The sequence below is a fragment of the Peromyscus eremicus genome, chromosome 4 (genome assembly GCF_949786415.1).
Source record: "Peromyscus eremicus chromosome 4, PerEre_H2_v1, whole genome shotgun sequence".
Taxonomy (NCBI): Eukaryota; Metazoa; Chordata; class Mammalia; order Rodentia; family Cricetidae; genus Peromyscus; species Peromyscus eremicus.
Window position 1 is genome coordinate 152,135,705 of NC_081419.1, and position 21,422 is coordinate 152,157,126.

General features: G+C 50.6%; 1 protein-coding gene across 2 annotated transcripts; it reads right to left on the reverse strand.

Annotated features, from left to right (window-relative positions):
* Positions 1-597: 597 nt before the first annotated feature.
* Nkain4 (sodium/potassium transporting ATPase interacting 4) lies at positions 598-20,476 on the reverse strand. Of its 2 annotated transcripts, XM_059259826.1 has the most exons (7): positions 20,282-20,476; positions 11,151-11,288; positions 10,800-10,880; positions 9,724-9,921; positions 2,906-2,966; positions 1,693-1,777; positions 598-749 (listed from the first exon to the last, which is right to left on the reverse strand). In XM_059259826.1, exons 1-7 carry the CDS (start codon positions 20,333-20,335, stop codon positions 740-742), a joined length of 627 nt encoding a protein of 208 aa, XP_059115809.1. In that variant the 5' UTR covers positions 20,336-20,476; the 3' UTR covers positions 598-739. The 2 variants fall into 2 exon arrangements, with proteins under 2 accessions (XP_059115809.1, XP_059115810.1); XM_059259827.1 differs by lacking the exon at positions 10,800-10,880.
* Between the last annotated feature and the right edge of the window lie 946 nt (positions 20,477-21,422).

A 21,422-nucleotide genomic window follows, 5' to 3' on the forward strand; every position in this document is an offset into this window, starting at 1 on the left:
GTCTTGGTGGCTCAGAGGGACTTTGTGATGGGACTGAAGCGTCTTTTCTTTTCTTTCTTTTTCTTTTTTGAGACAGAGTTTCTCTGTATAGCTTTGTAGCCTGTCCTGGAACTCACTCTGTAGAACTCACTCTGTAGACCAGGCTGGCCTCGAACTCACAGAGATCCATTTGCCTCTGCTTCCCGAGTGCTGGGATTAAAGGCGTGCACCACTGCCACCTGGGCTGGGACTGAACCTTCTTGTTGTCCTCTGATGAGCCCTTCCCTTGGCAGCATTACGTGTTCTGCAGGCGCTGTGACCCCAGGACAGAGCACTCAGGGGACTCCTGGGAAAACTGCCTAGGCTTACTGTTAGCTGCCCAAGGAGACCAGGGATGCACTTTGTTGGTTTCTATATTCTCTTGTGTCTTTTCTTACTAATTTTTTTTTTTTTTTAGAAAAAAAAGAAAGAAAAATTACAAACTCACAGTGCAGCCACCCTGGCCTGCAGTGCCCCTCCCCCCCGGCCTGCAGTTACTCCCCCCTGCAGTGCTCCTCCCCCCAGCCTGCAGTGCTCCCTCCCTCTCCCTCCCCCCCCCCCCCGGCCTGCAGTGCCCCCGCCCCTCACTGGTATCCAAGGGGAATTTGGAAAAAAATGCTCTGCAGGCAGGGAAGCAGAGCTGTGACTCCAGCCCTGGAGTCTCCTCATTGTTCCTGTGGCTGAAGCTGGGTTGCAGGAGCAGGGTCAGCTGTTCCCTCACTTATGCAGGCCTGTGGAGAAGGCAGAGATTAGAGAAACCTGAGAGAAGGAGGACAGTATCCCTTCCCCTGGGGAATTTCAAATGCAAAAGACACAAAACCAAGGAAGGGATAGTTGCTCAGGCTATAGCAAAAATACGCCAGGGACTAGGCTTCTCCACACCCAGAGCAGGTACTGATCTTATCCTCTGATGACCCTGGCCAGTTCCTATGGGGCTGGAAGTGGAGTGAGGGTCTCACCCTGGGTCCTTTCATCCACTCAGACTGAAGAGAAATCTCCCAAGGGCTACCCCTATTGACGGAGATCTATTGAGCCCAGGCTTGTCTTAGAAGCTGCAGCGGCAGCCTGCAGAGGCTCCTCCCCTTCCTAGGTCTATACTTCCTCCTTCATTCATCTTAGGAGCTGAAGCTCTGCTACTTCTGATACCCATTATCCACAATAGTCTAGGACACTCTGAGGTCAGGCATTAGGAATCTTTGGGACCAGGTCTGCTGAAGGCAGCTTCACCAAGAGAACCCCTCAATGCCCTTCTGATCTCAATTCCAGGACTTCCAGGAAGCCCAGGCACAGCCATGGCATCTGTAGGGCTGTGGCACTGCTTTAGAGAAAGAATGTGATCTGCCTAATATAAGAAACAGACACCCACACCCTCTTCACTTACTGAAACACTGAAGCCCCTGGAGAGTGGCTTGTTGGTATCCCTCCCATTCCTGAGACTCCAGACTTCAGTGCTGACTTGGTCCTGATTATCAAAGAATATACCCCTGCTGAGCTTTGAGCTCAACATGTGGGGCTGAGTTCTACAGCCACTGCACCCTGATGCCAAACCAGAGCATGATCTTAGGGGGTGATAGATGAATAGACAGATTGACATACAGATGCCTGATAAAGTCTCCAAGGAGAAGAGCCTTGTGTTGTGAGCACCCTAATGCAGGCTGAGTGGGCCATACTTACAAATACGCCTGCTTGGACAAGAAGCTGGACGGCTTTTCATTGACATGGTACAGGGGGAATGGGTCAAATCCACCAATGAAATCAACTGAAAGAAATCAAGCCCAAATAAAATAAAACCCAAATAATGGAAAAGATGGCAGAATGGAAACATTCCCAGTGGCAGATTCCCAGCAAGAGGGGTATTGCCAAGGCTTGTGAAGGGGTACAGGCACATCCCCAAATCAGTCCCCTGTTGTATCACAAATCTTGCTGGGATCTCTCTGAGGCACTGTGCCCTGTTTCCTGTCTCTGTGGTCTGAATGGACCTTCCCAGAAGGGGGTCAGATGGGAAGGCCAACAAGGGCCCTCCAGCCTGGATGGGGCTGCACCCCACCCTGCCTTCACTGTCCTCTGTCTTCACTACCATCAAGCACCTGTCCCGTGAAGCCACCCACACACTAATGGATGCTAGGCTTGTTGGGCAAAATGGACATATTCCTGAAGCTCAAGGCTGTCTGCAGTTCTGAATTCAAAGAGCAGGTGGAGCTCCTGCTTCATCCCCAGCAGCCAACTGCCGTGATCAGGCAGCACCAGAGGCTTGATCCCAGGCTCAGAGACTATCCCTCACCAGCCTCCAGAATCAAATCCAAGTCTCTGGAACATGGGGACAGCTGATTCCATGGCCTGACTTTCAGGGGCAGATGGTTTTGAATTCCAGTTCTGACTCTGGGGAAGGTTCTATCCACAGGAGCCCTGACTTCCCACCCTGTCAATCCCTTCTCTGCAGGGACTTCCTATAAGACTATGTCAGAGCTGGGAGTCCCCAAAGGGATAGCTTGAACCATTACTGTGTTACATTGCAAATCAAAGTTAAATTGAAAGGGGTCTACATGAAGAGAGAAAAGGATAATCTGTCCAAATTGATCCTATCTAGTAGTAAATGTCAGTCAACGTGTGTGTCAGGAAGGTAGAGTGGCCCATACTACTGAGGACTCAGACCCTCCTTGGGCCACTGTGGGGTCATGAGGATAGATGTTCTTGGACCTGAGGGCTCCTGAGCCCCTCGTCAGAGATTCCTCCTTTTCTCAGATCTTTGGACTATCACCTGTATGGTCAGGCTTGTGGCAGGAAGTGAAGACCCAATGGGCATGGGTCATCACCAAGAGCCACCTTCAGGTCCTACCCCAGATAGTATAGCACTCAGAGTTGTCACTATCATTAGCTGTACACTTACAGCTGTCCTCTTCTTCTGTAAGCACACTGACCACGTAGCAGCCATAGACGAAACCCAGGAGCTGAAAGACACCAAGAGGTCAGACATGCCAAGCCATCTCATTACAACAGCAGCATAGGGATGGTGTGGATAGCCCCATGTGTATCTGATGGAGGCCTTGCCTCTTCTGAGCCTTGATTTCCTCCCCTGAAAAATGGAACTGTGCCACTACCTGCATGGCTTCCCACATGCCTACATTCTGATATCTCAGTTGTCCCTTAGCACACTCAGTGGAAAACACCTGGGCGAGGAAGTGACCGCGCCAGTCTGAAGGGTGCTAGCCATTTTCCATTTCATGGCTTAGAGGGCTGGACATGCAAAAGCAGAGCTGGACTTCCCTATGCAACACGAAACCTGAAAGGTAGCTTGGAGGGGGCAAGGTCATGCCCTCTGTCCTCTGAACCTAGATGGTCAGGCCTGTATTCTCCATGTCATCATACAATGTCCTTCTGCTCAGTTCCAGGAGAGTTCCATGATACAGATCCTCCCTCGACATCTAGCCTCTGTTCCTGGCTTGCAAGACTGGCTGTGTAGACAAGCTGGTTTTTGACTACATGGGCTAGTGGAGAACCCAGAACATCAGAGAGAAGGAAAATAAGGCCCACAACTAGTCACTTCCCTGAAAAGCTGCCTCCTTCCCCTGGTGCTGACAACTCAGTCTTTGTGTATTATTTCAGGACCCGAGATGCTGCCATGAATCTCAGGACAGTGCATTGTCCCCTGTGTGCCCCAACATAACACCTATATTGTGTATACCCACCCCCAACACCACCACCTGCAACAGCTTGGTCTGGGGGAACTGTCTCTGTCTTGCTGGGACCCTGAATGATTTGGTGCACACTAATATTTCAAAAGGTACCAGCTAAGCAGGAGCTGTAGTGGGAGGGGTCTCAGGGCACCACAGCTAGAAGGGGCCTGACTGGTGAAAGCATTGGAGGCTGCTGCAGAGGTGACAGGAAGATGTCCAGTGGTTGTGAGTATGACTAGAAGGAGGCTGCACTTATGAGGCCAAAGCTGGGAATGCATGAGCTCAATGCCTGTGAGATCCTACCCAGCTCAGGTGCAGGCCACAGTCCCCCTGGAACTACAGCACTCTAGAAATGAGTCTAGAGCTGAGCCTGGAAGTCATTTTCCTCACTGTGAAGAGAGCCTGAGAGGTCTCTCACACAGTCTTTTGTGATTCCATGGGACAGCCTGAGGTAGAGAATCACACTCCAGAGTTGGCCCCCACGAAGAACTGGCCACGGTGCTGAAACAGACAGGCTCTCCTTGGGAAGAGGCTCTGTCCAATCTTGCATCTAGTCTGCCTGAGTTCATCTCTGGTGGTTCATGACATCCTACCTGCACACTCTTGCCTCCTTTTCCCACTACTTCCACTCTGCACTCTGTTCATCCAGATCGTCCCTGAGCATCCATCCACTCTGCCTCTTCTAGAAGCTTTCTCTCTTCTTGGCCTTTCCTCATCAGCCTGACACTTTCTCTCTTACACTATTCAAAGTGGACAGCAGAGAGTGCACTTTTTTTTTTTAATGGGAAAAACAAGCATGAGCAGACCTGGTTTGTGAGTTAGCATTCCTTTGAGAAAGTATGGCAGAAGGCTGTCTCCCCACTGGCATGCCAAATTTCCTTCCTCCAGTATCAGTCTCACCAAAATCATTCTGTACCCCACAAGACCTTCATTTGTCTTTCTAGTTTCCAGTTATTGTCTTTTAAGAGTCTGCAATTTTAGAATTCTTGACAGGGACCCTTGAATAATCAGTTCTTTCTCTTCTGAGGACCATACCTGGGTTCCTTCACGTTTTGGGGTAACAGGGATCCCCCCTTGCCTCTGCATGTGTTACAGTGGAAGAGAAATGTAATTTCAGCTTCCCACTGTGGAGGCTGAACTTAAGCAGGATGCCTAGAGTAGGAGTGGAGGTGTAGTGAGGACTACAAAGCTACCCGCACTGTCTGTTGCATGCTTTCTCACATCTTGAATGTCCTCAGATGTAAGTTCAATTCCTATCATAAGTTGCTGATTGTACTATGAACTTGTCCTCTACCAATCATTGCATGCACTGGGAAGGTTGGGGAGCCTTGAGATGTGACCAGGTTTCTCCATGAACTAACCCAATTGTGCCCCAGGTGTGGCACCCACAATCCTATGGGCTGCTGCGTCTGCTGTTCTACACGGTTGCCTAAACCTCTCCTTCCCACCCCATTGAATCCATCTATCAAAACGGCATTCATTTTAAGAAGTGATCATTAAAACACAGAGAGGTCAAGTGGCTCACTAAGGCACACAGGTAGAAAGGTGGCACCGCCTGGACCTGGGGACTTTCTCTCTCCCCACTGTTCTCTACTGATCTGAGCCGCGCTGGAGAGGTCAGCAGAATCAATTCCATGTCTACGAGCTATGGCTGTTCTTTAGTTCTACGTAACACCTATGGTTAGGTGGGACATGGTTGGGAGATGGCATCCTCACCAGGCTCCTGCTGAAGTTTTGGAAAAAGTCATCTCTTGGTTTCTGTGATCATCACAGGCTTGGGGACAGTGAAGGAAGCAGGCAGGACAAAAGTGTATGGGACTCACTGGACCACTTGCAGGAGGGCACATGCTCCTCTTTCGCAGTGAACCACCAAGGCCAAGGTGGGTCTCTGAGCCAAGACTTTCCTCTTCTCTACAAGCAGGACACAGCTTTGGAAATGGATCTGGAGTAGTCCTCTCAGGTAGTGGCTTGCCACATGAGTCCTCAGGGGCCAGAGCCCAGGCAAAGGTCTAGAGAAGTTGTGTTTAGTTGTATGTTAAACCATGTATCAAATACATGCCTCAAAGCCCAACTCTGGTGCCTTGGAATCTGTTCATATTTAAAAATAGGGTCCACAAACCATCAGCATGAGATTATATAGGGTGGAGTGACCCTAAACCAAAATCTGGTATTTTTTTTTTCAAGACAGGGTTTCTCTGTGTAGCTTTGGAGCCTGTCCTGGAACTCGCTCTGTAGACCAGGCTGGCTTCACAGAGATCAGCCTGGCTCTGCCTCCCAAGTGCTGGAATTAAAGGCGTGCACCACCACCGCCCAGCTGGTGTTCTTATAGGAGGAAGGAGGAGGCTGAGGCAGTCATGTGGGGAAAAGGCTGTATAGACAGGTAGGGATGCTGATGTTTCCCCAGGCCAGAGAATACTGCGGCCCCATGACTAGAGGATGTCTGTGCCACTCTCCTCAGAGCCCCAGAGAGAACAAGCCTCACTAATTCCTTGGCTTTAGGTTCTGATCTTGGAGCTGTGAGGGAGCAAGTTTCTATTCTGGGCCCCTTTGGCTTTTTTATTTTATGTTAGTGTATGTGCATGTTATTGTGTGTGTGTATGCATGGGTGTATGTGTGCACATGTGTATATACATGTATGGATACGTGTGTGTGAGGGTGCATGTACACCTAGAAGCCAAAGAACAACCTTTGACATCATTCCTTAGGTATCATCCACCTTTTTATTTTTTTTAAAAGACATCTCCCACTGTCCTGATACTCACCAAACAGGCAAGACTGGCTGGCCAGTGAGCCTCACAGATCCACTTGTCTTCACCTCCCAAGCACTGGGATCACAAGTGCACACCATCATTCCATCTCTTAAAATGCTTTATTATATTTAATGAACCAGGGATGGTGGTTCATGCCTTTAATCCCAGCAGTCGGGAAGTAGAGGCAGGCAGATCTCAATGAATTTGAGGTGACCTTGACCTACACAGAGTTCCAGGACAGCCAGGGCTATATAGTGAGATTTCATCTTAAAAATTTGTTATAGTTATTTATTTTATGTGTGTATGTATGATGTATATACACACACCTATTCAAGTGTGTGCACCTGTTAGTGCATGTGGAGGCCAGACAAGAACTGCAAGTGTCTTGCTCTGGTACTCTCCACCTTATTGCCTGAGATAAGGTGTTGGGATCTGAACTCAGATTCTCAAGCTTGTGCAGCAAGTGCTGTTACCCACTGAGCCATCTATCTGGTGTCCAGCATTTTTTTTACATGGATTCTAGGGGATTGAACTCAGGTCCCCACACTTGCAAAGGAAGAATCTTACTAACGGATCTATCATCCCAGCCCTGCTTGATTTTATTTTTCAGAAAGGGTCTCACTATGTACCCAGGCTGGCCTTGAATGGTGATCCTCCTCCCTCAGTTTCTCATGCTGGGATGGCATGCTTGTGTCACTATGCCTGCTTTCTCCGGTCTGGTCAATTGTTATTATAGACTTTATACAGATATAAAGCCAGAATTTGGCCTCTATGAGGGCCCAAATGTGTAGGGCCCTATCCTGATCCATAGTGAGGTAGCAGACAATCCTGCCTGGTGGAACCTGGTACAGGGATCCAGGTTCAATGGGCTTCAAGGCATCTGTAGTAGCTTCTCCTGTCCCTTACTTTTCTATGCAGGATGAGGTGTGGCTGGATAAGGCCCTGACTGATCTTTGGAAAGGTTCCTGGAGACATCATCTTTCTCCATGACCATCCAGGCAGAGTTCATGAGTCAATATCTTCTTGGTCTTTCCAAGACTCTAGTCTCTGCACCAATCCAAATCCAGACACATAACTAAAGTATCTACGTCTAACTGGTCCTGGGTGCACCAGAATAAGATGCTCTACTATACCAGGCTCTGTCCTGGAATGATAGAACTTGGGACATGGTAAGAGGTCTAGCGACTGGCAGTGAGGAAGCCCAGACATGATACTGGACCCAGAGAGGTCCCTGAAGCTGAGTGTTCTGGAAAGAGGCACTTCACCTGGACCACCTGACTGGAGTATGAAAGGCCTTGAAAGCAAAGAGAGCTGGAGACTGTGATGGGAGTTTGTATGCCCCTGATGCCCACTCTGGATATAGAGTGTTCTTCAGAAAGGCCCATGTGCCTTAGCTTGGTCTTCAGCAGCTGGTGCTGTTGATAGGCAGCCTGAGGACCTCATAGTCTCCTTGCCACCTGCTGTTCCTGAGTGGGGGTTTGCCTCAATACTTTATATCGATAGCTAAGGAAGAGCCCAGCCTGGATTTAGTCCTTGTGTCAACTGTGAAGTCTTAGAGAAAACATGTAGGCCATATATCCCCCATCCCCAAAGATGCCACAACTTCCTGTGCTTGGCAGACCCTGCCAAGTCCAGACCATGGGCCCTGCAGGGAGGCTGAAGCCTGGGCCACCTGTGTTGCCATAATAGTAAGACAGAGAGCATCAGGGAGCCCAGCCTCAGCACCAGCCCCTCAGATGCCTCCATGGGCCTCTCCCCATATTGCTTTTTCTGCACTCTCCATAGCTCCCTGGCTAGCTGAATGCCCAGGCTAAGGCCTTGGGGAAAGGCTTTTGGGGTTTAGAATCCCAGATCCCCTGTAACCCACAGATATGCACCCCTGAATTCTGCCTCCCACCCTCCCCCATCAGCTGTAGAGTGCCATCAGGCCTTCTCTGATCTTTCCTCTTGGATTAAGTTCCCGGACACACGTGGAAAATAATGGAGTCTCTGCATCTCTGAATTCATGAGACTTGTATCTCCTCTAGGCTCTTCATGGACAACCTGAGTCCAAGGGGATACAACCATCTACAGGATGGTGGCACCTGATGCTTGCTAGTGATTCACTGCTAAGGAACTGTTCTACATGCCTAGTAGGGTGGTGAGAAAGTTACCCAGAAGCAGTCGGCCCTATGACCAACATAGGAGCTATCTGGGCACAGAACTGTTCTGCTGCTCACAAAGCAGGACTCCTGGAGATCAGAGGTATCTCACAGTGCTAGGAAATTAGCCAGCTCTCCACAAACTTTCCTCGTCTCACAGGATCTGATCTGTGGCAGACTTCTCAGGGCTGTGGGCTCACAGCCAGCCCAGTCAGCCCACTGTGTGCCAGGAAGTATGCACCGTATCCTGCTTTCTTTCTGGGGAGGTGAGAACTTGTGAAATATCCCCAAGGGTCCTGAGACTCAGGGAGAAGCACTGAAATGCTAGCTTAATGCACCAGATCTGTTGAGATTAAACAATGCCATCATTGGGGCCCACTTGCAGCCTTATTGGCTGGCTGGTCTGGGGCTTCTAACTCCCTTTCACTGTCTCACTGAGGTCAGCCTTGGGGTATTTACATTCCTTCCTCGCCTCTACTACCCTGTGCTAGGGAGTCACGGAGCATTCATCTTGGTCACTCCAACCTACACCTTCGTTGTTGCTGTTCCTGGTTGCTTGGTACTCCACAGCATCACCAGAGGCTGAGGTTTGAAAGTGGTTCTGAGCCTGTCTTACAAGAACAATGAAGCTCTGTGGTAGTTTGAATAAGAATGGCACCCATAGGCTCATATATTTGAGTGCTTAGTCACTATTTGAAAGGATTGTAAGAATTAGGATTGACCTTGTTGGAGGAAGCGTGTCACTAGGAGTGTGGGCTTTGGGATTCCAAAAGCCTATGCCAGGCTCAGTCTCTTTCTCTCTGCCTACAGATCAGTATGTAGCTTTCTGGTACTTCCTGTCTGCTGCCATGCTGCCCACCATGATGATAAAGGACTAAACCTCTGAAACTATAAGCACATTCCCAATTAAATGCTTTCTTTCATAAGAGTTGCGTTGGTCATGGTGTCTCTTCACAGTAATAGACCAGGGACTAAGACAGGCTTAAGGGTGGAAGCCCACCTGTGACTCTTCTGCTTCTTGTAGGATATGGATGCAGTCCTGCTTAACAAGGGAAGCTGATGCCTTTGTGTAAAGGAAAGGCCCTGACTCTGCCCCAGGTAGAATAAGCCTCCAGCCTGAGTACCTGTCCCCACACTCACCGCCAGCAGGATCTGCAGACCACTGTGCAGGGTTTCCACATAGCTGTACGCCATGGCACAGCCGGCATCTACCACCAAGGACTGGCCATGCATTACCCCCAGTCTAGCTGTGGCTGCCTCCTCATGAAGACAGCCTGGCCCATGCTCTTCCCACCAGGAGCGATGCCGGGAGAGAGTGAAGGTCAAGAGCTCACTGTCCTGGGGACAAAGCAACAGGACAAGTTAGTATCAGGAGGCAGCCAGCCTCTCCCAACCACAGCCTGGAGTAGGAAAGGATGAAGGTGGCCAGTCTCCCTCTGCCCTTTTCTCTTAGGCTCCAGCTGTGTGGGACAGGAATAAGTTTCCCCAAACTGTTCCTCCATGGGAAAGCCTGGTTTTCTTGGCCCTCAGCCCTCATACCCCTTCCTCCAGGAAGGTCCCTTGCCTTGGGCAGACTTCAGGACTCACTATTATGGTATCTAGGTTCCTCAAAACCCTCATTCATGTCCCTGGCCAAGCTGCCACAGTGGGTCTTGGGCCTCATGTCAGTGACTGGCATAACTCCAGCCAGGGCTAGCTCAGTCTACCACACCACTACATATTAGAGTCTCCTACTCTAAGTAGGAGAACAAAGCTGTACCAGTCCAGAGCTTCCTCAGGAAACACATGCCAGTTGGCCAGGGTAGAAGACTCCATGTGGCCACAAGAGGAAGGTCTCTGCTTGTGCCCATCATCCCACCATCCCTGAGAAGGACACACCTACACACATGGGCCAGATATCTACTTAGTTCCTACTCCTTCCTGGTACTGCCTGGTCCCAAGGACCTCTTCCAGGAGACCCACCCTGTGTGCTACCCAGACTGAGGCCCTGGCCCACTGATACTCACAATGCCTTACCAACAACACTTACTACCTGTAAAACAGTCTTCCCAGACTTTACTGAAGCACTGATCACAGCCCAAATAATCCTGGTGCTGGGGTCAGCACTATGCACCAAGCTCCCACCATCATTAGGAAACATGCAATGAACAGCATCAAGAATCACGTGGTGATCTGGCCAAGACCCAGTGGATGAACCCCTTCCCATCTTTACTCACCTTTGAAAGGCCCCCCACTTCCAGGTAGAAGCAGATAATGAAGACATTCCAGGTAACCCAGACAGCTGCCCACACAGCATACTAGGGAGGCCAGAAAGAACAGGGCAGAAGTTGAACCCCGCAGCTTCAGAGATGAGATATCTGATTTTCTCTAATGCCTTGGAAGAAAGCCCTTGAACTCATGGCAAAGCCAGGACTCCCTGAGTCTGATCTTCCCAATGCTGAGCTTGAAAAGGGTTACCTAAGCCCACCCTGGACAGATGTCAACCTAAGACATTCTGCCCAAGCTGCCACCAAGAGTGGAAGGGCTTCTACTCCTTGCATAGAGGCAGCCAAGCACAGTGGACTCACCACCACAATGTAGCGTGGCCGATACTGAATGGTGCCGAAGAGCCCCAAGATGACCACGATGATGTGGACGAAGTTGGCCAGGATGGGTGCCCACTGGTAGCCCAGGAAGTCAAACACCTGCCGTTCCAGAGCAGTGACCTAAGAACAGGTGGCCCATGAGGAGCAGTGGACCCTAAGGAGCCACCTCCAAGTCTTGCTTCCCTCCTAAGTACCCCTCACATCTATTTTAATATCTATACCAGCTGGGCCACAAACTCCTTCTTGGACATAACCCTGAGTAGGTATTGTGTGGCTCCATCTGTCCACCCTTCATTCATCACCCACCCATCCATCCTTCACTGGACTCCATCCCATATGCAGGTATAGGTGAAGGAAGAGAAAGTGTGGCTGAATCCACCAGGTCACAACACTTTCTCTGGAGCCACTATGTATGGGATGACAAAAGTTTGCTAAGGAAAGACTAAAAAGGATGGGCTACATTCTGGAAGAGAAGCAATGTTAAAGGGGCAGCAGAGTGGACCTGAGCCTGTGACATTCACAGGATGCCACTGGGCCCCTGTGTACCAGCAATGGGTCAACACTGGAAATGCTGAGGCGTTCCCTGACCTAGAGTGGCTTCTAGTATGAGAGGGAGAAATAAGTCTTGTTCCAGCTACAGACACAACTAGACACAAGCCAGAGTCTATTGAGAAGAGGAAACTTCAAGTGAGAAAATATTCCCACCAGACTGGCCTGTGGGAGGCCTATGGTGCATCTTCTCAACTGATGATTGATGTGGGAGGGCCCAGCTCACTGTAGGTGGTTACCCTGGCTGGTGGTCCTGGGAGCTGTAAAAAAGCAGGATGAGCAAGCCAGTAAACCACAGTCCTTCACGGCCTCTGCCTCTGCTCTGTCCTCCAGGTTCCTGCCGTGTTTGTATAGCTCTGGCTTCCCTCAGTGATGGAGTATGACCTGAGAGTTGTAAGTTGAAGTAAATTCTTTTCTCCCCAAGCTGTTTATGATCATGGTGTTTTATCACAGCAATAGAAACCCTAAGGCAAGTCTCCACACTGCGGTGAAGACCCTCCTCAAGGCTGGATGAGCTGAGATCAAGAGAAAGGCAATACTGAACCTGCAACTGGGAGCATAGGCTGCTTCCAATCCCAAATGACCCCCTGCCATTGTGTCACGTTTGAGTTGAGTAGTGTGGTCACTGGGTTGCTGGACCTCAGTCACTGACTTCAGTGAAAGTACTCAGGTTCCTCCCTGCTGCTTGGAGCCTGTATGATGGGACTGATACCCAAAGTCTGCTGACAGCACCCAGGAAACACCTGCAATTGGGCATGCTCTGGCATTGCCCTGACAGCTATGAATGGCCCAGAAGTGGTGGGAAAGAAGTCTCAAAGAGGACTGTTAGCAAGCATGTTCCACAGGAGTCTGGACTTCGCTGGGTTGGGCTGCCAAGGTAAGGGCAGACTTTTTGTCAATACCAAGAATGACCCAGAAGAATCCATTTAAGAAGGACCCCATAAAAGCCACAAAGTGCTTACACTCACTGCTCCCTGCTCAATCAGAGTTTCCAAACCCATCCCCTCCCCATGTACAGAGAGTTCATATCCTCTGCTCCATCTCCCATCAGAGTGCTCACACCGGTTGTCTCTACTTCCTGTCAGAGTGCTTATAGCCACTGCCCCTACTCTGTCACAGATCCACTGTTGCCCCTTCCTGTCATAGAACAATGACACTCAATGCTCCTCTTCTATCAGTGTTAACATATACTGTCTTCTCTTTGTGTCACAAAGCACTCACCCGCTAGCCCCTAGAGGGTCTGTGACATGTCTCATGATTGCAACTGTTGGTGGAGGAAGCCTCTGCTAGCCAAGTTCCTACCTCCAAAGACCTTTCCTAATGCTAGGCCTTCACAATGATAGCCTCCTGGAGAAGGTGCTTCCCTATAGAAGGTGCCTCCCTATAGGAGTAAACCCCTTAATGATGCATATAGAAGTTGGAGCAGTTCCTTACGGACTGTCAATTCTCAAGGATGAGCTTTTTTGTTTGTTTGTTTATTTTTTGAGACAAGGTTTCTCTGTGTAGCTTTGGAGCCTGTCCTGGAACTCACTCTGTAGCCCAGGCTGGCCTCGAACTCAGAGATCCGCCTGCCTCTGCCTCCCGAGTGCTGGGATTAAAGGCGTGCGCCACCACCGCCTGGCTCAAGGATCAGCTCTTATCTCTGGCCTTTCACAGTATAGAGAGCAGCTTGGCCAAACTTTTGGCTCCTGGTCAGGCCTGACGGGCTGTTTTTGCTGAGGAAGAGGACGGACCATCACTGACTTTCCATGGGCAGACATAGTTGATCTAGCTGATGGCTCCTGTCTCTTTATTTACATGCCTTTCACATGGAAGGCATGCATGGAGGGCTCACTGGAGAGCTCTGCAAGAGCTTTGCTTTATTTTGACAAGGAATCATCCGTCTACTTTGGAGCTACATCATCTCTAAGGAATTAGGAGTTGGTGTCTCAACCAGGACACTCTTTTCATTGGAATATGCCAAGAATTTTTCCCGGGTTGGTTAGAAGTCTGCTCTGCCTGCAGGTAACAAGCAGAAGCTGGTGTTGGAGTGACATAAAGGTAGCTGGTCCCAGGGTCCCCCTAAGCCTCTCGGGGCTTTGCCTGAGGTAAGGACTGCTCACCCTGGCTAGTTCTTTCCTGACCATGGATATAAGTTTGGGATTTTCCACACCCACAGTGGTGCCAGACCCTGCTTGGCCTGTGCAGTATATACAGCAGGTGCTCATAGGTGTTGGTCCCACACAGGCATGTCAGATGCTGTAGCCACCACACTGTCCACAGCAGAAACTGCAGCCAGTCTTAGAGGCCCCAAACAAGAAGGACAGCTCAGGAGCAGCCACCTTCTCATCAGAGCCTTGTGGTAAGGCATTAGACAGTCTTAATGTAAACAGTGCTAGGGCTACACAAGAGAAAGGCACACTGAAGAGTAAAGAAACCCAAGTATGTGACTTGCAGGTGATTCGGGAAAACAACACAGACAGAGACAGCCAGTGACCCAGGTGTTAGGGTTGAATTTAAAGTCCCCTGCAGGCTCATGTTAGAATGTTTGTTCCCCAGTTGATTACACTATTTTAGGAACCAGTGGAACCTTCGGGAGGTCAGACTTAACTGGTATAAGTGGGTCACCAGGAGCAGACCTTTGAAGGTTGTGCTCAGCCCTGGTTTCCAGGTTCCCACCTATGTTTTGTTTTCTGGTCACAGCCATGTGAACAGCTATTGTGACATGTTCTTACCTCCAAAGAGAGCCACATGAGTGGTTTCATTTTGGTTCATGGCTTCAGAACCATTATTCCCTGAAGTTGTTCACGTCAAGTATCTGGTCACAACAATGAGAAAAGTAACTAATGCTCCAGGTAAGTCACCTGGCCTGCCTCCATGGTCTGACCTCATAATCAAGCTACCTGCATCCTTCCTTAAAACCTCACTAATATGAGGGAATGGAGTAGTAGGCAAAAGTAAGTGGGGTTTCTGTTCCCTCCAAAGAATAGGTGAGCACCACCCTGGAACCCCTCTTCAGACATAAACTAATTCCACTTGAGTAGAAGGTGAAAAGACCTAAGGAGGTCACACTGCCTAGGACACTTGTACCTTCCAAAGATACCTTGGGCCTCAGGAGCCAGTGTGCACCCCATGATCACCAGAGGAGCAGCAGGGGAGTCAGGGCCAGCCCAGAAGCTTTTGTCTAGGAGAATCAGCTATAGGTGGGTCCTGACTAAACTAGTAAGACCCAGGGTGGAAAGGACAGTAGCTCACAACCCAATAAGAAGACAGTCTCAGGACAGCCATGTTGACTTCCCTAGAAGGTGTTGGAGATCAGGGGGTCAACCAATGCCAACACTCACTGAGCACTGCATTTGAAGCAGGACTTATGACTGAGGTGGCAGCCCTCCTGGCCAGGCCTTGACCTCTTCATTGTGGTTGGCTGCATAGCTACCACAAATGCCTAGAACAGGGATTTGCCTTCTGTACCCCTTCTAGAGATGGTCCAGGCTTCTGTTCTCAGCTTGGATCTAGGAGAATTTCTGTGGCTTTCCAAAGGGTCCCTGGTCTCTCTTCTCCCACAGGAGATATGTAGGACTAATGGATGCCCAGGTCCAGGGCTGTACACAGCAGGTAGGAGGGATGAGGCCCCATCTCCTCAGGCTCCCTGGACTTCCAATATATGGCAGAAACAGTCCCTCAGGATCCATTTCAATGGCTGTCTGGACCCAGTCTAGGCTATTTGTTCAGAGATGCTCTCTGTCCCCAGAAGTAACCAAAGAATTCAGGGATTCAGGTAGGTTTGGCCACATGTGGGTCATAGCTGTATAAAATATAGAGCCAAGTGTACGTATGTCCACATACAGGTATGTGCATGCACCTGTTCATGCATGTGTGTGTGCATGTGTATGGTGCAGCGGCAGGCAGGAAGAAGCCAAAAGACAGACCCAGTCAGTACCGAAAGCCCACAGTGCCTCTGGCCCTGCTATTCCCAGACTTACTGTCCTGTGGGGGTGATTTTATAACTTTTTTTTTTTTTAAGGGAGATTCTTTCTGTGATCTGCCAAATTCCTTCAGAACCTGCCCCTCCTCCAGCTCAGACGCACCCTGGTGGCTCTGGGCCTGGAATGTGGGGTCACTGAGACTCGGTGAGCTTGATCCAGGGTGGGGGTGGGGTGCTTAGCAACACCAGGACTGTCAGTCACAGTCTGTTCCCTGAGCAGGGAGTGAGGAGTGGTATTCAGGAAGGGAGTTATACAGCATGCACTCTTGGAGGCCCCTCCCAAGGAGTAGCTCAAGCCTCCAAGGTAGGGACTTAGCCCTGCCTTGCCTCCACCTAGAGTCCTTGCAAGATGAGCTCTCAATAGTCAGGTTGAGTATAAGGTCTCAGAGCCCATGCTTGGAAGATACCTGTACCTCATGCCTCTGCAACCTCTATCCCCAGAACCCCCAGTATTACCTACCTGGTGTCTCAGCCAGGGTCAACCCCTTATCAGCTTCTCCCTCTATTATTTAAGACTAGCATTTACTCTCCAGGCTGTCACAAGCTGCCCTGATCTAGTGGGCTCAGTGTCCTGCTAGGATGGCCCTGACCATAGCTGCCTGTTTCTCTAAGTCTTCCAACCAGAATTTGCCTGGCAGGCAGGGCTCCTTTTCCTGTGTTGATCTGAGAATTCATTCACATCCTTCTCTCTGTCCGTGGCCATCTAGATCCCAGTCAACTCCGTTCTATTGTATGTCCTACCCCTGCTGACCCTCCCTACTATGCTCCTGATGTGGCATACAAGTCAAGTGCAGCAGTCAAGCACAGGATGTTGAGACCACAATAAACTTGCAGAATGACTGATGCCCACCAGCACAACCTTCTGGTCTACAGAACTGCTGTGATCCCAGAAAAGCAACAGCTCCAGCAGTCCTAAAAGATATCTCTGGTGTCTGACTCTCTGCTACCATAGAAATTCCTGCCCCTCCCCACTTCCTCTGTCAGAGATCCCAGGAGCTATTGGGTTCTGGATCTGTGTCCAAAGACATGTCCACATTCTAAACTTCAGTTCCAGGTTGTGTCAGAATGATGGAAAGGCCACCTTGGGGGCACCCACATGGGTAAGAAATGGCCTAGGAATTGCAGCTCCTCACTTTGCATCCCCTTTCTACCTCCAGCTTCCTAGAAGGCCATAGAAAGCAGCATACATCTGTAACATAGCTCAGAAGACAGTCTCTGAGTGTCAGTGGTGACAGGAAACAGAAGGAATGAAATATTTCCAACTCTTCCAATCTCTCTCTCTCTCTCTCTCTCTCTCTCTCTCTCTCTCTCTCTCTCTCTCTCTCTCTCTCTCTCTCTGTGTGTGTGTGTGTGTGTGTGTGTGTGTGTGTGTGTGTGTGTTTCCAGTATTGGAATCAAACCCAGGACTCACACATGCTAGGCAATCACTCAACCACTGATCTGCACCCTAGCTCACTGCCGAATTCTTGGTGTGACTGAACACATAACTGCTGGGGAGGCACTTAGGACTCTCAGCATTGTCAGATCTGCCATGATAAGCCCCTGGTAAGTACTTCCTCATTTTACCAGAAGAGTCAGGCTACAGAACTTCTGCTAACAACGAAAATCCCCCTTAAGGAGGCACCAAATGGCTGTCCAACCCAACAGACAATGGACAACAGCAGAAGCCTGTTTGAATGTTCAAGATGGGGACTGTTGATGGAGCTCTGGCCACAGACTGCTCTTGACCCATAGGATAAGGCTTTGAGACCAAGCCCCTCACTCAGGCAATCATACACCTTCACCTCTCCAGCCTCCATCCACCAGCTCAGACCCTGGTGTACTCTCTCATTTTCTGGGACAGGAATATCCTTCCTTTAAGCAGGACTCAGGGTCTCCACACCTGCATGCTTACAGGCAACTTGAAGCTCCTACCCTGGGCCCAGGCAGGCAGTGGTAGCATTTCCCCTTCCCCACAATGCATTTGTCCTAAGGAGTCACATGGTGGTCTGTGTGCACACTTGTTCCATTCAACTGTTAGAAGCACTAACCAAAGGCACAGTCTTTCTACATACAACATGAAAATGCATGATTCAGAATGAATCTCAAGTATCAGAGCCCAGATGTCCCCATCCTAGAGGCTCCTAGTTCCTGGAGGAGCCTGCATATAAAATTACAAATTTGGGGGGAAAAAAAGAAAAAGAAAAAACCATTACCAGGGGACAGAGGTCAGCCTCTTCATGAATGACTAGTTCTGACTGGTCTTCATCCCACCCAGGGAGAAAAAGAAAGGGGGGGGGTGAAGATGGTCCCCTTGGTCCACTAAGAAATCCAAAGCACTGTCCTGTGAGGCCCCAGCTGGAGGCTGGATCAGTTGCACATGTCTGCTAGAGGACCTCAGTCTGAAGAGTAGCCCCTGGTTGTCTCAGGAATAGAAACCTTGTAAGAGGTCAAAGTACTTTGCATCTTCTCAACTATGGGCTAACATGCCCAGAAGCTCTATGACTATGTATGACTCTCCCACTGCATGGAAACTGGTAATTTAGAGCTAGTGGCCCTGCAGAATCTAGTTGCAGATCCCTTCATGGGCCCCGAATCCTGTCTTGTCATTGTAGCAAAGTGAGGTCTGGAAACAGTCTCAGCATAGTGCTGGCTCAGAGCCGACAAAGTTCCTGCTGTTCTTCAGGGAGAGTTGTTTAGGTCCTTTGTCCAGTAACTTGGTAACAAGAAAATTCTCACGCTTGTCAAAAAAGGGAAAGCCTCAGGACTCCTATGCTACTCCCAGCTCCCTCTGCTCTCCACTCCAAGCAGAGACCAGAGCAGTGGGTGGCACTGGGCCTGTTCCTCCCAGAGGCAGAGGAGGGTGGCCCGCCCCCAACTGCCAGCCAGGGCAGGACAAAAGACCCTTGACAGCTCCCTGGGGGCATTTCAGCTGTGGCCTGCTGGACAAAGCAAGGGTACAGGGCTCAGTACAGCTCCACAAAGTCCTTGGGGCTCGTCTTGGCTGAGACTCAGTCTTGGAGAAGCCCTGTCCCAGGGAAGCCCTATAACCAACCTGAGCACCAAAATGACTCCCTCCCCTTACTTGCAGCTAAATTTTCAAAGTCTGTCCTGGACCTACACCTGTATCCAGGAGAAGTCAAACAAGCAGGAATAGGCCCTGACCTGATCCCCTTGCATCCCAGGACCACATACCTGAACTGGAGATGGATGAGCACCTGCTTCTCTCAACCACATATCAGAGAATACTGTCAGGCCAAATCCAGTGCAAGGAAACAAAAGTCATCCTCTTTCCCCAAAGCTGCTGTGTTTCTTTTTTTCTTTTCTTTTCTTTTTTTTTTTTTTAAGATTTATTTATTTATTATGTATCCAAAAGAGGGTGCCAGATCTCATCACAGATGGTTGTGAGCCACCATGTGGGTGCTGGGAATTGAACTCAGGACCTTTGGAAGAGCAGTTAGTGCTCTTAACCTCTGAGCCATCTTTCCAGCCCCAGCTGCTGTTTCTTGACTCCCATATTGGGCAGGTTCTAAACCTCACAGTCAGCGAGGTCATCCCTGTCTTTTACCTGGTCATTCTGCAAGACCCCTAAGGGGGCACCTCACAGAAAGAAGGCGACTCAACACTGCTCCAAGGCTGGAAGCAGCCCTCTCAAGCCTGACCTGCCCAGTAGAAACCTGCAGACCTGTAAATACTTGGACCATGGACCGGCAATCCCACATTATGCCTGGTGGCCACTGGAAGTACAAAACACCAAACGGCTTTACAGTGTCTTTGAAACAACCTCTTCTTCCTCAGGGACCTCCAGCTTCAGCCAGTGGAGGAGGCACCCCGTCCAGCTGGGCCCAGGCCCACACCCAGTCCAGAGACAACAAAGCTACATTTCCTTTTTAAGACCAGATACCCAGGGCTCATTAGCATCTACGCAAAGGAGTTTCCCCAGCGACCTTTGTTTTAGCCCCTTCCTTGTCAGCCCTATAACCCACATTCCAGGCTCCAAGCTCAGGGAACGCTGCAAAATTGCTTGGCGTCGTCCAAGTTCTCTGACAAGGCTCTTCAACTACGGGGCCAGGGGGGTCAACCCTAGGCACCGGAGAGCCTCTTCCCTCTACAGGCCAGGGAGATTGGGAGACCCCAAGTAGACAGTGCTCAAGCACAAGATGGGAGTGCCAGGCGATTACACTCTCTAGTACACCCGACTGTAATGTCCACACTCAGGCACTGAACTTTGCTGCGAGCTCCGCCACTGGTGCCACGACAGTAACACGCGCACTCTTGACCACAGGCGCCTTCAGAGCGTGTGCGCATCAAACGGACCACGGACCACGATCCCCGGACCATGCACTCTGGACCTGAGTGCAGCTCCAGGGGCAGCCCCGCCCGAAAGCTTTTGTTCCTAGCAGCCGGGGCCCCCAGAAGCTCCCCAGCACCTGTCCCCGCCAGCCCGGACACCGCTTCCCAAGCAAACACAGTAGGGCACAGCCGAGATCCCCCACAGTGGCAGCTCCCCTCGCATGCCTGTCAGCCGGGAAAATTGGCCGCAGCAGCCAGATTCAAGCCGTCCAGGGGCCTCCCTGGGCTGCTGCTGGTCGGGAGAGCCACGCAGGACACCAGGACTCACCAGCTGCAGAGCGCAGAGCGCAAGAAGCGTGCAGCGGCCGGAGCAAGAGCCCATGGTATTCACGCCTCCCGCGGGCACCTTTGCTGCCAGAGTGGGCTGGAGCCCTCCGCGTGTGAAAGCTTCTGTCCACCGCGCCCCCCGCCCTCCTTGCCTTGCCGACACCGCCTCTTTCCAGCTTGTAGATTCCGTCCCAGCTTGCCTCGGGTAAGCCTAGCAGACCCCAGCCCTGTCCGTCCCCTCCTTCTAGATCCCGCCCCTGCCCACCCTCTCTTCAGACCCCGCCCTCCCTACTCCTCATCCCCTCCCCCTCCCCCCTCTGGGTAACAGCTGCTCCGTGTCTGTCTCCACACTTACACACTCCTAGTACTTGCAGCCCTTAGGGGCTTCAAGCCGTCCGGAGAAGGGGCGAGGGACCCCTTCTTAAAGGGGCGATGACACGGCTTTCTGGCAGCAAAGAGCAGCGAGAGGCTGAACCGTGGCTACAGACAACTCGACCTGCCAAGGAGTCTGTCCGGAAGAATTAGCAACCGAGTCTCCCTCCAATAGCTTTGGGACTGGCTCCTGTCCCTGCTCAGAATCCTCTGGTGGGTCAGACACCTCGGCACTGTTGCCATCAAACTCCTTTCTTGTGGGGTTCAGGCTCACCCCATCCACGAGGCGTTCTCAGTGTGAGTCTCCAAGAAGTCCTGACCTGGTCCAGAGTTCTATGTCCAATCTGAGAGTGAGGACTCAGAAGCAGGAGGAATGATGCCCTCACCCATCACTACTTCACCTGTCTGGAAGGTCTAGTCCAGGTCTGCTCAGGAACAGCATTAGGAACTCTAGTGGGTGTCCTGTCCACAACAGTGCTCAGAAAGCCCTGCTGCACAGAGGCCTGTAAACCGGACTAAGCCAGGTTGTAGAGGAGCCTCACATCCAGGCTGGCATGGACGTCCTGGTCAGATGGAAGCACTGGGCTGTAGTGCAGGTCCTAGTGAATAATGATTTAAAAAAAAAAAAAAAAAAAAAAAAGCCTGTCGCTGGGGCAGGAATCTTGTGCCAGCAGCAGCAGAAGGTACCAGTCTGGCACCTGGTAGCTCACTGTGGGAAGATAGAGGAGGTGGATAGGAGAAGCAGTTCACACCAGGTGGTTTGGCCACAG